Source organism: Asparagus officinalis, chromosome 3 (genome assembly GCF_001876935.1).
Source record: "Asparagus officinalis chromosome 3, Aspof.V1, whole genome shotgun sequence".
NCBI classification, from domain to species: Eukaryota; Viridiplantae; Streptophyta; class Magnoliopsida; order Asparagales; family Asparagaceae; genus Asparagus; species Asparagus officinalis.
Genome location: NC_033796.1, coordinates 42,018,977 through 42,035,361, shown reverse-complemented (window position 1 = coordinate 42,035,361; position 16,385 = coordinate 42,018,977). Strand labels below are relative to the sequence as shown.

At 33.4% G+C, this 16,385-nt stretch overlaps 3 protein-coding genes across 4 annotated transcripts in view; 2 read left to right on the top strand and 1 right to left on the bottom strand.

The window, feature by feature from the left end:
* Positions 262-3,406, top strand: LOC109835009 (protein ALP1-like). Its single transcript, XM_020403010.1, has 3 exons — positions 262-316; positions 2,664-2,867; positions 2,952-3,406. The coding sequence occupies exons 1-3, from the start codon at positions 262-264 to the stop codon at positions 3,404-3,406; spliced, it is 714 nt and encodes a 237-aa protein (XP_020258599.1).
* Positions 4,519-9,667, top strand: LOC109833932 (thioredoxin domain-containing protein PLP3B-like). Of its 2 annotated transcripts, XM_020401797.1 has the most exons (9): positions 4,598-4,730; positions 6,837-6,940; positions 8,315-8,389; positions 8,490-8,537; positions 8,628-8,770; positions 8,884-8,956; positions 9,030-9,091; positions 9,231-9,328; positions 9,404-9,667. In XM_020401797.1, the coding sequence occupies exons 2-9, from the start codon at positions 6,878-6,880 to the stop codon at positions 9,508-9,510; spliced, it is 669 nt and encodes a 222-aa protein (XP_020257386.1). In that variant the 5' UTR covers positions 4,598-4,730; positions 6,837-6,877; the 3' UTR covers positions 9,511-9,667. The 2 variants fall into 2 exon arrangements, with proteins under 2 accessions (XP_020257385.1, XP_020257386.1); XM_020401796.1 differs by lacking the exon at positions 6,837-6,940 and having other exon boundaries at positions 4,519-4,730.
* LOC109833931 (50S ribosomal protein L7/L12-like) overlaps positions 13,840-16,385 on the bottom strand; it is an 11,449-nt gene continuing 8,903 nt past the window's right edge. The window contains exon 2 of the mRNA XM_020401795.1: positions 13,840-14,245. The gene's annotated coding sequence lies outside the window, so the exon portion shown is untranslated. The remainder of the gene's footprint in view (positions 14,246-16,385) is intronic.

Sequence of the window (16,385 nt, the reverse complement as noted above, 5' to 3'; positions counted from 1 at the left end):
TCTTCACCATCACAACTATCAATCACCAATCCCGCACCACATCACCCACCAACCTACCCAAGCATCATCATCATCAACAGAACTCAAAGATCATACAATATTATCGTTAGTGTCTTTGACTTTGACTTTAGAAGAGGACAATCCTTTTTGATGTGTCCTGGCTTGTTACATCCATAACATATAATATTATCGTTAGTATCTTTAACCCTTTAATACTTACTTTGTATAAGGAACTTTTTGAATTTGCTTGAAAATGTGTCAATGTCTTCATCATCTTCATCCGGTTCTTCGTTATCAGAAAATGCATTGAAAGCAAGTAATTTCTTCTATGGTTGTTCTCTTTCATTTCTATCTTGAAGTTGTACTTCATATGCTATTAGATTCCCAACGAGATCTTCTAGAGTGAGTGTTGAGAGATCATTGGCTTCTTCAATTGTCATTGTCTTCTTCTCCCATTCCGGTGTGAGTGCATGAAGTACTTTTCTCACCATCTCTAATTGTGTATATTCTTTTCCAAGAGCAATTAAAGAGTTGGTGATGTCGGTGAATCTTGTGATCATTTCAAGATTGTTTCATGTTCCTTCATTTTGAATAATTCAAACCTATGCACAAGAACAGATATTTTAGATTCTTTAACTTTATTTGTACCTTCGTGTGTTACCTCTAATGTATGCCAAATTTGATGTGCTGATGTAGAAGTAGACACGTGGTTGAATTCATTCTTATTCAATGTATAAAATAGAGCGTTCATTGCCTTAGAGTTCAGATTCACATTTGTCCTTTGTACAAGTGTCCATTCGGTGTATGGAGTGGTTGGCTTTGTGAATTCAGTCTCAACAATGTTCCAAAGGTCATAGCCAAGTGATTGGAGGTAGATTTTCATCCGACATTTCTAGTAGTTGTAATTTTATCCATCGAATAGTGGTGGTCGTTGTGTGGAATGGTCCTCTTTGAATTGTGCTGTATTTGTTGTCATTGTTATCATTGCTCTGATACCAATTGTAAGGGTGCTCTTATGCCAAGAGTAGGATCTGCGGAAGCATACACTAAACACTAGAGGGCGAAGATTAGTGTTATTTAATAAGTTTGCAAGATGAGTTATAAATTGTAATAACAATGAACAATAATCACAGAAATTTAATAATCACAAACACAAGGATATATACTGGTTCCACCACCCCGATGTGCATCCAGTCCCTAAGCAAATCCCGTTTGAGATTTCCACTATGATTTTAAAACCAAGTACAAAATCAAAAGTAAAACTGACCAATTTGCAAGACCATGCAAATTGCAACAATCTCAAAACCAAGAGATCTTCTCTCACACCCGAGAGAAATCTTCCTTTGATGAAATAACATAATTCCTATAAGCCTTGAATGTGTAGTGAAGTGCAGCAGTGGCTTAGGAACTCTTTTACTCTCTGAATAATGCCTAATTAATCTTTTAGAATGATGGAATCAAAGACACTTTCAGAACTTTTCTTTTCTCAACACTTAGAATGAAAATTTGAATGATAAACACTTGAATTTGCACAAATTTTGAATCTTATAGATATGAATGTTTTTTGTAAATTTATGAACTTAGTACCTATTTATATCCCTTGAAAAAACAACTTTTTAAACCTAAATAACGTGCACAAACGGCTATAAACAGTCATAAATTCAAATTCTAAAATCTAAAAAAATTGTATCTGTAGTCGACTACAATGCTTAGTAGTCGATTACACTTAGTCAAAATAGACTCTGTGAAGTCAGATTATTTCTTAGTAGTCGACCACTATAGTCATTAGTCGACTACACTGTAACGACAGAGTTTCTGGAATTTTAAACTGACTCTTAATAGTCGACTATAACTCCTAGTAGTCGACTACACGTAATTTCATAGAAACTAGAATTATGTCTAAGTCTTTAATAGTCGACTACAATATGTATTAGTCGACTACACTGTAAAATGACAGAAACTGATATTTTGACCAAGGCTTTAGTAGTCGACTATTATTCTTATTGGTCGACTACTAAGGGGTAAATATAAGATATATGAAGTATTTTGAGACTCATTCTTTATCTATAAATTCTAATGGTTAACATAGGGGATTTCTATTGTTAACCACACACTAAGCATGTGTTAGTATGTTCTAAACACTATGTGTGTGTATGTGTTGTGAGTGATCAAGGCTTGTACATAAATTCTAAGCAAAGAAAATATAAAAATACAAATCTACGAAGCAATTCTTCTTTGCTTGTCTTGTTGCCTTGAACTCATCTTGTATCTTGAGTATCTACTTGAATATTATTGTTAATTTTGCTCTGATACTGCAAAACATATGTTAGCACATAATACACACAACATATAATATTTGTTATCATCAAAACAAACATATCTTGAGGTCAAGATATCCAACAAAAATGTTGTTAGCATCAAATGAGATATTAGAGTGAATTAAAATGACACTGCAATTATATGTTTTCCAATTCAGCTATGTATTATAATAGGCTCCATTTCTTTTAATAATCATGAGTTTTTTGAGGTGTTTTCATTACACCCCACATAGGACGTTCAAAATTTTGGGTTAGGGTCCTCAACGAATTTGTAGGTGCAATAATTCACAAAAATTTCACCCTTCCCTATATTAAGAAGCATCACTTGTGTCAGAATTATTGTAGGTCAAGATATCCAATTAACTATTCTTTTGGAAGATCAAAGTAGATATGGAAATAGAAAAGAAGAGACCAGTACAAATGTACTTGGTGTTTGTGATGCCAATTTGAGATTTTCATATGTGTTACCTGGTTGGGAGGGTTCAACTTTAGATTCTCGTGTTTTGCGTGATGCTTTGCGTCGACCCAAGGGCTTGAAACTTCCCTCAAGTAGGAATATAATTTTTTTAATTATTATATATGTATTGCTTCCTAGTTTTTACATTGTTGTGACTGAAGATTTCAATTTTGTAGATAAATACTTTCTTGTGGATGCTGGGTATACAAATGGGCTGGGGTTTTTTGCACCTTATAGAGGGACTCGCTATCATATAAAGTCTTGGAGAGAAAATGGTCCAAGAAACTACAAGGAGTTATTTAACCAACGTCATCCCTCTGCTAGAAACACAATTGAGAGGGCATTCGGATTGCTAAAAAAACGATGGGCTATATTACGAACAGCTAGCTTTTATAGTGTTAAGACTCAAATTAGGATCATTAATGCATGTTGTATTCTTCATAACTTTTTACGTGAAGAGATGAATGAAGACGACTTGTTGAATGATATGGATCAAGAATTAGAAGATGCTCTTGTTTTAGAAATTGAGAATGTAGATGAGGAGTGTATCACCACTGTGAGAGTTACAGATGAATGGAGCACCTTTAGAGATGATTTAGCTATGCAAATGTGGGATGAATACCGACTTTGAGATACTTTAGCTCAAATTAGAAGATTTGTACTATTTTGAGTATGAACTTATGAGATTGATTTCTTGAATTGAAATATATTATGCTTCATTTTGCTGCAATATCGAAATTTTGTTTTATGAGTTACTGGACAAGAATTTTGCTTCTTGTGTTTCAATATCGAAACTGTAATGCATAAATTTGTTTCTGCTTCTTTATCTAATATATATTGATCGATGTTTTCTGCTGCTTCAGGATCTGCAATTACTGGACCAATTGGAAATGAGTGTGCTGATTTGTGGCCTAGGATTGCTAGTACAGCCAATGGCATTATTTAATATCCAGATTTTTCTTCAAGTGTCAGTGAGGAGTAGTTTCGTGTTATTTGTTATTGAAAAGAAAATGGAGTTTTTTAAAAACATGGATTCATATTTGTATTAGATGTTTTTGTTTTCCTGTGACGTAAATATATTGGAATTGATATTTTGGGATCTAGCTGATGGTAGCATTGTTTTCCTTTTGTTATGAAATTAAATGGTGATGGTTTGAAGATAATAATGGTGATGGTTTGAAGATAATAATAGTTCATATATTGGATATCATTGTTGAAAAGTTATTAATAAATAAGTTACCGAAAAATTTGAAGATATTTTGTTAAACTTCTCAGGGGGGCTTCGTGAAATTTATCCTAACCTTTACCTCAATATAAACCTTAATGTCCGCATAAAGATTGAGGAGTTAAGAGAAGCCTAAATTTTCTTAAAACACAAATTCTGAAATCCAAGTTCATGTATAATAAAGTGTATCCAAACACTATATTTTAAATCTTTGGTTTCAAATCCTTGCATTTTGTAAAGGCATCCAAACAAAAGATTCTATCAAATCATGGATTTCAAACCCTAGATTTTAATTCCTTTGATTTTAAATCAACATTCCAAATCTAAATCTTAGTTCCCAAAACGCAGCCTTAATATTTAATCACGACTACTTGATGGTGAATTCATCAGAAATTGCTGAGGGTCAACAATCGGAATCGGGTCCTTAATATTTGGATTTCCCTCAACAATCCGACCCATTAATAAACCAAGGCCCAAATGAATATTAACTGGGCTGTAATTATTTACAGGGCGTAGCAGATGCTGCAGATCAGCCATCAGTCAAAGGGGGAGACAACAAAGTACCCTGAAATTCTACAGAGAAATCAAGAAGAGCAGCAGGTTCCCATTCTGTTTTGAGATCTTCAGCTTCACAGTTCTTTCAGTAATGGATCCGGATTCAGTGAAATCGACCTTATCAAATCTAGCCTTTGGAAATGTAATGGCAGCAGCTGCTCGTGACTATCAAAAGGTGCGTTTTTTTAGACTCCTTTCTTGGTTCTGATCTTTTGACCTCATTTCCCTGTTCAATATCTGATAATCGAGCGAGGGGATGTGAAAAGGTTTGATCTTTCCAAATTGGGAAAATGTTTGTGTAGACGATGAACTAGCTGTTTATTTCCAGTTGTTATTTCGTAGATCTGACGTTAAGAGGAGCAGAGAAAAATTCTCGTTTTATCTTCTTTGAACATCTCAGTTGTGGACTTGGATTCTTCGAACGTTTTGTCTTATCTGAAATTTTGTATCAGTATGTGCTTCTAGTCCTGACTCGTATAAAATTGAGTATACAGTTGTAAAATGTTGAATTATTGAGGTTTTAGGTGGACACAAGGAGGCAAGAGGCTCAAATTTTCCAAGAGATTATTGAGGTGGATGCTTGTTCTCTAGGATGCTGCTGCCAAAAACTAAGGAACACTTCTTCTTTCATGACCTTACATTGTTACAGTGTTCACTACCAAAGTGATAATCTATTTTGTTTTCTCGAGACGGTTTTTTATGTATCTTCAGATTTGGCTTATGAATAATTGCAGAATGACGGCCTACTAGGCTACTACACAACTATACTGACGTCTAATGAAATTACTGAGGGTAATAAATAGTTGAATGCATGGAGAAATGTCCTCCCTACTTTAGGTGTGAGGGTAAAATTGTAATTTTACAACCAAGTTTTTCTTTATTATTTTCCTTTCTTTTGAATTTTTTTATTTCTAGATTGTTCTAAAATCATGATATGGGAATATGATTTGAACTCACACAATTAGAATTATAATTTTACAAGAGAGATTTTTTTTCCCCTTTATTTTCTTTTCTGTTTTCCTTTCCTATGGCTAGTACGTTCTAAATCATAACATGACAATATAACTTAAAATGCGCATAATTAAATTGCAATGTTCTCCATTTTTCTGTGTTATTTTAATCACTTGCTCCAACGATATTATCCTCAATAAGGAAGCTTCTCAACAAAACTGTGTTTAGAATGTTTGTTGATCTATTACTCTATAATAACGTTACATAAATTATCATTATCAAACTATTAGTAATTACATAGAATATCATTATCAAACTATTAATATGTATAACAGAAAATCAAGTGGTTAACAATTTAATATTTTTGCATGTGCATTTCACATGCCAATGTGCTAGTACTAGGAAACAAGAGATGATGGGATATGAGAGGTGGGGATGCCGTTTGTAAAAGCTTTGATATTCAGAATACTGGCTTAGCTTTGATATTCAGAATACTGGCTTAGGCTTTGACAAAATTATGGCTTGTTTATCGCCTTGGTTAGAGGGAAGTAATCATATTGATTTTGGATGTAAAAGTTTGCTTTTAATAGAAGGTTATTGTTTAAGAGTAATGATGGAGGAGTGGAACGAGGTGACCCATTTATTTCTTGACCATTTATTTTACTCCTTCTAAAAGGATTTGGAAAAGTGAACTTGTTAAGTACCTTAAGTATGCAGAAGGAGAAGATTAATATATAAGAGAGAATCTAGTATTTTTTTAAAATAAATTGAAACTGGTGCGATATGGAAGAATGCTGGTATCTGATCTAGCTAAAATTTCAAAAAGGTAGGTATTTATCATATAACATTTTGTGGCTGGATTCCACCTTGGAAAGTAGACAACACTCACCATTTTTTGGATTTCTTTTTGTTTGTTTGTTGGATTTCCCTTCTCCAAAGTTCACTAAACTGTAGATCCTCAGGGGATAAATGACTAGAAGGTGATTCTGCCTTTGATATGGAGAATGATACTGGATTACATTCTTTTCCCTTGATTGTCCTGTCTCTATCGAGAATTACAAATAAATGCTAAATGGAAAATTCTGGTCTGATACAAAGACTATGAATATATTCAACTTTATTGGTTAGCGTGATATTCCATCATGCTCTAATACCTTACACTGAAGCTTTCTATATGAATCTTCCTTGAATATACAAGTTGCCTGTTGTTGGCAAGTTTTACAGAAAGTCATCTTTGCAGATATCTAACGCTTTTCGATTTTTTTTTCATCTGATGCAATGAATTAAAATCGATTGTAATTTCTCGATGAATTTTTATTGGCTTCTAAAGGAATCTGGATTTCGGATGCCTGTGGACTGAATCGTTATATAATGCTTTTGGAACTGGTTGCCACATATCTTTTGTTACAAGTTTGCCCTGTTGAGGAAGGTGAGGTTAGTGTTTTGTTCTTTCAAGATAAACTAAGCATAGAGCTCCTTCATCCTTTCTAAGAGATTGAATTAGATTTTATTGTGGAAAGCATGAGGTTTGAGGAGGTCTAATATAAACTCTGTTGAGCTTTCTGATAAAAGGAACAACTTTGCTGCAACTTTATGCTGGTCTCAGTATGTCAGTATGTGATGGGAAACACAATCGAACAATCTCATGCATTTACTTAAAAATGTATTGAAAATACTCAAGTAAGTAGGCTTGCTATTTTCAGGTGTTATTAGATGGCGATTGACATGGTATTGCCGAATATGCCATTGTTGGGGCTTATTTGTTGTAAAAAATGGATGCTACACATTTATTCCCATTCCCATCCATGGTTTTGTAACAAAGACGTATTGCTAAATTGTGATGTTAGTCTGACAGCTGTTGTAATTGTTTCTCAACCCCGGGAACAATTTAAAATGTGAAGACCCCATTTGGGTGGTAAATAGTTTATGATCATGTTCTGGCAACTTACAAGTGCTGATGAGAGGATTGATGCTAGGGCTTTAAAAAGTAAAAAAAATAGAGGTCAATTAAGAAGTTTTTCTTTTATTGAAATGATAAATTTTTTTTAGCTCAACCTAGATTTATTGATAAACTTAGATAACAAATCATTCTTTTGAACTATGCCACCTGTTTGTAAATGGTGTTGACCCCTAGAATAAATTAATAAATCTAAAAGCTGTTTTGGGATTAGTTGGGGTTTGATCTAAAAACTTCTCCTTAACATTGTTTCCTCTTTGAAAAGGCAAAAACATCTATACTGCAATCTTTCTCATATGTCCTTCTGCATCCCTCCCTATTGACAGTCAATTTCCAGTCATATAGATGATCTGATAGTAACATTGCATTATTCTTGTCATTGTAAATAAAATCTTAATAAAGTTACAGACCTTATGGCTCTTGAAATTTCTTCTTCATTCAATAACTCAAAATCTATGCAATGCTTACAGTTCAACAACTGGCACTAGTCAAAGGAAGACGAAGATGATCAGCATTTTGGTGGAGGAAAATACACTGAACGAAGTGTCAATTCAAATAAATTGTTTGCAGTTTGCATGCTACTATTACTGTAATATCTATACTATCTTTTTTAATCTGTGTGGCTGTTAAGTTTGTTAGTTTATACATCGTTGCATAATGTATTTCTACTAACGATAACTTTATATTCCTTCTCCAATAATGCTGATTATATGGAAGTGACATGAATACTATATCTTGGCTCCTTTTTTCCTTTAGAGGGATGGTATAATCAATCCTGTACAAATTTTTAGTCATTGCTCAGTCCATGAATATTCCAATAGCTTTCTTGTGACCATCCATCTATGGTACAGGAACTGCTGGCTACACAAAAGGCTCAGGCATCCCAAGGAACCAATGAGGAAGTTGATCTTGATGACTTATTGGATGTAAGTTATTATCAAGTCTATGTTCCTCAAGACAATGCTGAAAAGTGCATTTTGTCTCTATACCTTTAATCTACCTAACCTTTGCTATGTTATGATTCAGGACCCTGAGCTGGAAAAGTTACACGCAGACAGAATTGCTGCTCTCAAGGTAGTGAGAAATAACAACATTTTCTTTGTGAATTCATAATTTAAGAAGTTAATATTCAATTTGGAGTTATGAGGATGCTTATGTTAACAGAAAGAAGCTGAAAAGAGGGAGGTCTTGAAAAGGCAAGGCCATGGTGAGTACAGAGAGATATCTGAGGGAGACTTTCTTGGGGAAGTTACTGGGAGTGAGAGAGCGATCTGTCATTTCTACCACCACGAGTTCTACCGTTGCAAGTAATTTCATCACATAGAACTTATATGGAAGTAATTAAATCACATACATTTATGTAGTTTGGTCATTTCCTATCCAATTTTAATGAGTTGGGTTTGGTCCTTATTCTTTGTAGGATAATGGATAAGCATTTGAAGGCCCTTGCACCACAACATATTAATACAAAGTTCATTAAATTGGATGCTGAAGTTAGTTTCTGCATCCACTCTCTGTTTTTTTAATTTATTTACTAAGACTAATTACTATTGGAATTTAATGCAGAATGCTCCTTTCTTTGTGACGAAACTAGGGGTCAAGACTCTTCCTTGTGTAATATTGTTCAGGTATATTCATCTTATTGAAACCTCTTTATTGTTGCGTTTTCGTGTATGAATTCTTATATGTTGATACTGATCACATATGCTGCTCACTGAGATTTATATAGAACTTCGGTTTCGAATCATCTCTGCATAATTTTTGTAGGAAGGGAGTTGCCTTTGATAGGATAGTTGGATTTCAAGACCTCGGAGGCAAAGATGATTTCCCTACTAGAGCATTGGAGAGTCTTTTAAAAAGAAAAGGTGCTTATTGTTTCCTTAATTTTTTTTTGAGAAATATGTGTTAGGTTGTGATGTCAAAACTATCTCGTGTTTCAGGAATAATCGATGAGAGGAAGAAGGATAATGACGAAGACGATGATGATGAGTATGGAAGAAATAGGAGTGTCAGATCATCAGATGTTCAGGATTCTGATTCTGATTGAAAGTGGCAAACTTGTAGTTTCTCTATATTTTGTACACTAGGTACTCGTGGCTTTGTCCTCCTCTTATTCAACACAGGTTTTTCCCAGATTAATATTTGAACAGATCCATGTTCATTTTTATTGTAAGCTTGGTCTGGAGGTGTTCATTTGTTCGACATTCAGTTGTGTTGAGGTCTGATTTTGAACTATACGTAGCAGAGGTCTTTAGGTTTAAACTAATTTTCGTTTTAGACCTCTTTAGAAACTTATTTGCAAAAAACAATCTATTTCGAAAATATTGCTAAATTGGACCCAGTTTTAGCCAGTTGGCTGAAACTAGGTCTAATTTGGCGAAAAAACATCAAAAATTTCACGGGATTTGAAATCCCGTGAAGTTTAAGCCCCCCATTAGTGTGGTGATTAGGGAAGCCAAGCTTCACGGGATTTGAAATCTAGTGAAGCTTATAACTTCACGGGATTTCAAATCCAGTAAAGTTACTGGCTAAATTCCAGAGAGCTGTTTTATTAGCTTTAGAAGACAACGAAATACTACTAATATTTGAGTAGAGGAACTCACACAGTCGAATCGATCGCAATAAGCAATAAATCCTATTATCCTAGTTCTGGAAACTATGAACTCATATGTCCTATTGTGTGTCTTCTTTCACTCAATTGTGACATTGCATTATGTACACTTAATGGAACTTTGCATTCCTCATCTATAAGTGTTACACTAATTTTGGGGAATAAATTTATGTATCAAAGTTTGCAAGTACCACAGATTAGGGGGGTAGTGCTAGACCCCTGAAATTCCGGAACTAACCAAAGGCTCCAAACAGAGACTCGTTTACAAGGAAATAGAAAATTTAGCCTAGACCCAAAAAAATCCATGAAAAGGTGCTTTAAAACTATTAGATAAATTCCTTATACATTTAGTATAAACCTTTTTAGATGTTTGTTTACCATTTAACTTGTGGGGACCTAGGATTAAGAGGTATTATTAACCTATAAGTTGCTTTAAATGAATTGGTATTGACCTTACAAAATTTTTATACTACAGGCCCTTCTTTGAATTAAGGGAATCATAATCATGCTTTGCATAGGGTAAAGGCGAGTACATTTCTCACTACTTATTTTTTTTAAGGAAAAAAAAACAAAAATTTCCTACGTATATTGAATTGTGAAAAATTATTTGTGCGACAATGATATGTGCTTTTGATTTTATTGAGAAATGGGTGTGGGCATGCTTTATTGTGAAATTTAATATTGTTGATTTTGCATGCATTTGTCTATTTGAACCCAAGTGGAATACAAATAAGCTTGGTTCTTCATATACACCATTTAGAAAAATATGAATGTTGCTTTCTCTTAATTTTATATGTGAGAGAAGTGTTAAAACGAGTTATGAAATATTCTACATATTCCATATGTTTATCCATGACTTGGTTTTTGTGACAACTAAAAGAAGTAATTGATAATAAATCTCAAAAAGAAAGTAACCCTAAAAGTCCGCTATTAAGTGAAGTGGTCAATTCTATCTAAGTATTGGGTGCACTAATAAGTAAAGTGATCTGTTTGACGTAAAAGAAATGACCTTCTTTGACACAACTGATGAGGCCAATAGACAACTTATGATAAGCCTAAAGGTATTGTACATCTAGGAGGAAAATTGTCAAAGTGATATGAATTCACTTTCCTTTACTAGTGGGCTAAAATTAGTACTCTTAGTGTGACAAACAGAGGGGATAATTTAAAGTAATCGGCTGATATAATGAGGAATTGACACTCATTTCGTTTTTCTTTAACTTCTTATTTTAATTCATCACATTTAGTTGTATTTTTAATTTTTTTGTATTTACTCATGACCTTGATTTATGACCAAATCATAATTAATCTGCTATCCCATATTATTATGACACGTGGCATCAGTCATTGTTACAGCCCTATATGCTTGATAATTTGCAAATAAAGAAGTCGGTGCTAGCTTAGTTAATATTAAAATTTTGATATTATTTTTTGCCAAATACACTAGTGCACAAATGTCATTATTGGGGTCTAGCTCACCCCATGGTTTTCAACCCTTTTTAAATTTCGCGTAAGTCCCGATTGAAGCTAGAACCGCCAACAAGGAGTTGCTAAAAGTGTTTTTGTCGTAATAGTCACACTTTTGTAGTGAGAGTAACTACTGGTATGAAATATGTATACTCTTTAGTAGTACAAGTATGGTCAAATTGAATTTGTATTTGTATTTTCGCTCTGACCTTCCATCAATAGCAAATATTGTTCACCTGATCTAAAAATACATGAGGCTTGTCACATGCACATGATGTTGTTGTCATGTGGTAGGCGGTCCAGGAAATTGCGCAACTATGCTTTGGATTCAGATCTCTCTCCAGTTTCTATCTTATTCCACATCAACCTCTAACCTCTTGTCCCAACCCACCTCTCATAATTGTTGCATAACCACCCTAGTTCACCACCTCTACTATATGCTATGTCATCACCTTCACCATCACAACTATCAATCACCAATCCGCACCACATCACCCACCAACCCACCCAAGCATCATCATCATCAACAGAACTCAAAGATCATATAACTAGTGATACATGTCGTAATAGACATCTTCAACATCATTGGTCGATGAGGGCAACAGTGTCATGTACACTTCTCACAGTGTGGGTTTATTTATTTATTTATTGTGGGGGGTGGCGGGGGATATTGCAAAGCAGGAACAGTAAAAGAAGGAAGATTATACACGGAAGAGATTAAAGAGACTAGTAAGAGACGGTGAGAGCATACACTAAATGGGGTCTATGAGGATCAAGATTTGATAAAAGAGTATAGTTTTATGTTAGTTTGGTACAAAACCCAAATAGGTCATGGTAGTTTGCTGAAATTTATGCTAGTAATTATATATGAACTAAACAAGGGGAAAAACTCCAAAATATACTAATGAAAATTTTAATAGATTTTTTTTCTTTAATTCAATATTTCCCTGTCATTGCATATTAATTTTTTTAACCCCTTTAAGAACAGTTTTATGATAGGAATTGACATTAACAACTTTCCCCTTTTCAAATCCAATCGTTGGAATACTAAAATGTTGTCTGCATCAAATGAGATATTAGAGCGAATTAAAATGACACTACGATGATATGTTTTCCAATTCTGTTATGTATTATAATAGGCTCCATTTCTTTTAATAATTGATTTCTAATTTACTTGAGTTTTTTGAGGTGTTTCCATTACACCCCGCATAGGACGTTCAAAATTTTGGGTTAGGGTCCTCAACGAATTTGTAGGTGCAAATGTGCAATAATTCACAAAATTTTCACCCTTCCCTATATTAAGAAGCATCACTTGTGTCAGAATTATTGGAGGCTAAGTTTTCATGTTTGTACAAGGTTCATTGTTCATCTTTTTTTCAAGCCCATTTATATAATATACGACCACAGACATTTTCCCATGAAATATAAACATTTTCAAGCTTATTAATAACAAAAAAAGGTGCATCGACAAATCTAATTTTCAAAGACTATTTAAATAAACATAGGTATCTACAAAGTAAAATGCTTTAATTCAGGTTATATTTATGGTAAATTGTTTTCTGAATAATGCTTTACTTCAATATACATACGAGCTCTAATAAATAAATACAATATTTTCTCACAAAATAAATGGAAATCGACATCAAATACTAACTAACCTGTGAAAATTATAAGTGAGGGATCTCTATTCAATTAATTCAGATTCAGTTTACTTATTTTCCTATCCACGACAAGCTAGAGAGGTCTCAAATGAAGTAAAATAAGTCCATATCTACAAAGCACTATCTGGATTCTAAAAAAGAATGTGTCTAGTATCCTGGTACAGACTGCAACATAATTTGAAGAAACTTTTAACTATCGTTTTATATATTTAACCAAACCTTCAAATTGATTATTTTCGAAAATTGATCCTCCTTGTTAAAAAAACATTTATAACAATTCGTAAAAGGATCGTGGCACTGAAAATAGGTGTTAAATATGACTATCACTTTCTTGAACCACATAATACATAAACATACACCATTATTACTTTCTTGCACCACATGCTATATAATCATACACCATTATTACTTTCTTGCACCACATGCTATATAATCTATGTGCACTGTTCTTATCGATTAGTGAGATAAAAAAAAGGAAATAACTAATCAAGCTACATACTCCAGTAGCTCAACGTCTATTATCCGGAATGGATTTTCCAAATGAGGTGTGATGAAGTCAAACAAACAAAAGTTGGTTTTCTTGAGCAAAAACAGGATTAATTATACTAAAGTTATGAAGTCCATCCTGCTATCAATATGACAATATGGCGCACGCTACTTACTGGAGAAACGCCACTTTTATCTACCAAATTTCATGAGCATCCAACAGAACGCATTGTCCGAGTATCATAGATTTAATGCAGTCGAGTCAGCTTCATTTCTCTATTTTCCTACATACGGACATACAAACTACATATCTGCAATGTGTAATGCCATCAAACAACAACAATAACATACAGAATTGCAAAAAATGTGGGATGATGAGCCCAGAATACAGAAAATCTCCTTCAGAAATGACCAAGGGTTCCGAAAGCGTGAGCATTTATTTCCCCTCACTCGAGCGCCCAACAGGGTTAACAAAGAAAGAAATAAGTGGGATCACCCGAGCACTCACAAAGAATAGCTGTTGAAGTCGGTCCTAGAATTCCAGTTGCATATGAAATCTGCATAAAAAACTGAGTATTATATCATTCCTTCTCAAGAACATAAATTATGCAGAACTTGATGTAAGACGGACAGTATAAGAACCAACAGAAACAAAGAGCAATAAATAAATGTGGTGCCCAAAGCGTTCCATAAGACAGAACAAGTTACCATTAATGTTACAAATATTAAGTTCATTTATGGTACTGTCAAATATATTTCTCACGCAGAATGGGAGAAAAGAACGTCTAGCCTCTTCACATACTATAGCTTAAAAACACTGTTCTTATTTAAGGATCTCATGCAGTAATCAAGTAGTAGACTAGATTCTGGCAACAAATGGAGATATTGCTTCCACTTACTTAGCAGCCTCTCTACAAACATTTGTAGAGTTATTGGGCATTAGCCATCTACAAACACTCAAAACAAGAAGGGGAGAAAAAGCAGCAGCATAACCTGCGTGAACCCGTGAAAGCTTGATCAAAAGGTGATTTCAAATTAGATTAAATGATTTAATCCAAAAAAGCAGGTGTCAGATACTGATATTTTATTGCTTCAAAACATAAGATGTCAATGGAAAAAGGTACGTAATATATATGATATAACATTCACTGATAATAAAACCACTAATACGTGCACCCATTCATGAACTGCATATACACAAAAGAGAAGTATACTAGCAGTTACTATCATTCAAAAATATAAGTGAACACAGTAAAATAATAAGCATTGAATAGAGTATACACACATCAAGTAACAACCATTCATTTTAACCTAATCATATTAAAATCGTCCATTTTATTACTGTTTGTATAATGTGAATTCAGATCTCTACTACACTGTTGTCATTCAAGAAAAATTGCCATCATCTCAACAAAATCCAGAACTACGTATATCAATTTGTTTCCATGACTATTTCAATTGTACTTACCATGCCATTTTCGTTGATGAACCTGCATCTCCTCCATCCTTTCATACTTAACGTGGTTTCTGATATCTAACACTCCAATTGTTCTTCTTGTACAACAACTTCAAACATCTCTGATTCCCTCTCTTTTGCATGACAGTTTTATACCCTATTGTATGTTAAACTTATTCACTTGATATACCAGCACCCTCCATCCCTTTTTAATAAATCTTCTTGTAATACCAATTTTTTTTTGTAATGTGGCTAAGATATACCAAATCCCACGTTTAACAAACAAATCCCCCATCCTCGAAAATTTCTAACCACCTAACAACATTATCTCTTAAAAATCCCTATCCATCTCCTCTACCTTTTCTTCACAGTAACTTCCAGAAAAAAAAAACAAACGGAGGGGGAAAAAAAGAGAACCGAGAAAAATAAAATCAGAGAATCGGGTACTCAAGCACAGGGAACGGATAGGGATTTCTAAATTTAGAGTTCTAATTTATTTATCGGCAAGCATTTCTTATCCTAAACTCTTTTATTTTCATGATTACATTATCCAATTACTAATATTCTCATCCTAGAGTTATGATAATTAATTTGTAGATAGCTTTTATTACATTGTTTTTATCATAATATTATATGAATATTTTCCACACTTTATGCATTTTTTAGGCAAGTATTTTCTTTTATTGTTTCTTTATTGGAATTCTAGGTATTGGGTTATTCTAAGTTTTTCTAAAATCACATGCGGGTTAAATTCCTTGTGGATTTTATGAATCATATCTTGCATGCTTTGGGGAAATTTCTTAGTTAACGGTTTATAATAGTTATAAATTTTTTTCTTTTAATTGATATATTAAATGTTGTTTGAGAACTCCTAACCTACACTAAAATTACTAAATATCATTTATATTTAGGATTTATTACATTTTAAGTAACGATATTCAATGAGAAAATAACCTCTCTTTTCAATGTAAATTTCCTTCAACAAGAACTTTTACCTAATAAAATAATAATTTATTATTTTTTTCATTTAATTGAAACTATTTTATTTTGGTCAGTAGAGTTTTGTTAAAAATAAATAAAAAAAGTAATTTTAAAGATTTCTAATTTTTTTCAAGATTATATTTATAACACTAAATAGTTTTAATTGTTCTCTACAATCAGTTATTCACAAAGTACTAGTTGAAGTTGTGGTTAGGTGACTTGGTTATTAGTTCTTAGGTCATGGGTTTGAATCCTAGCGC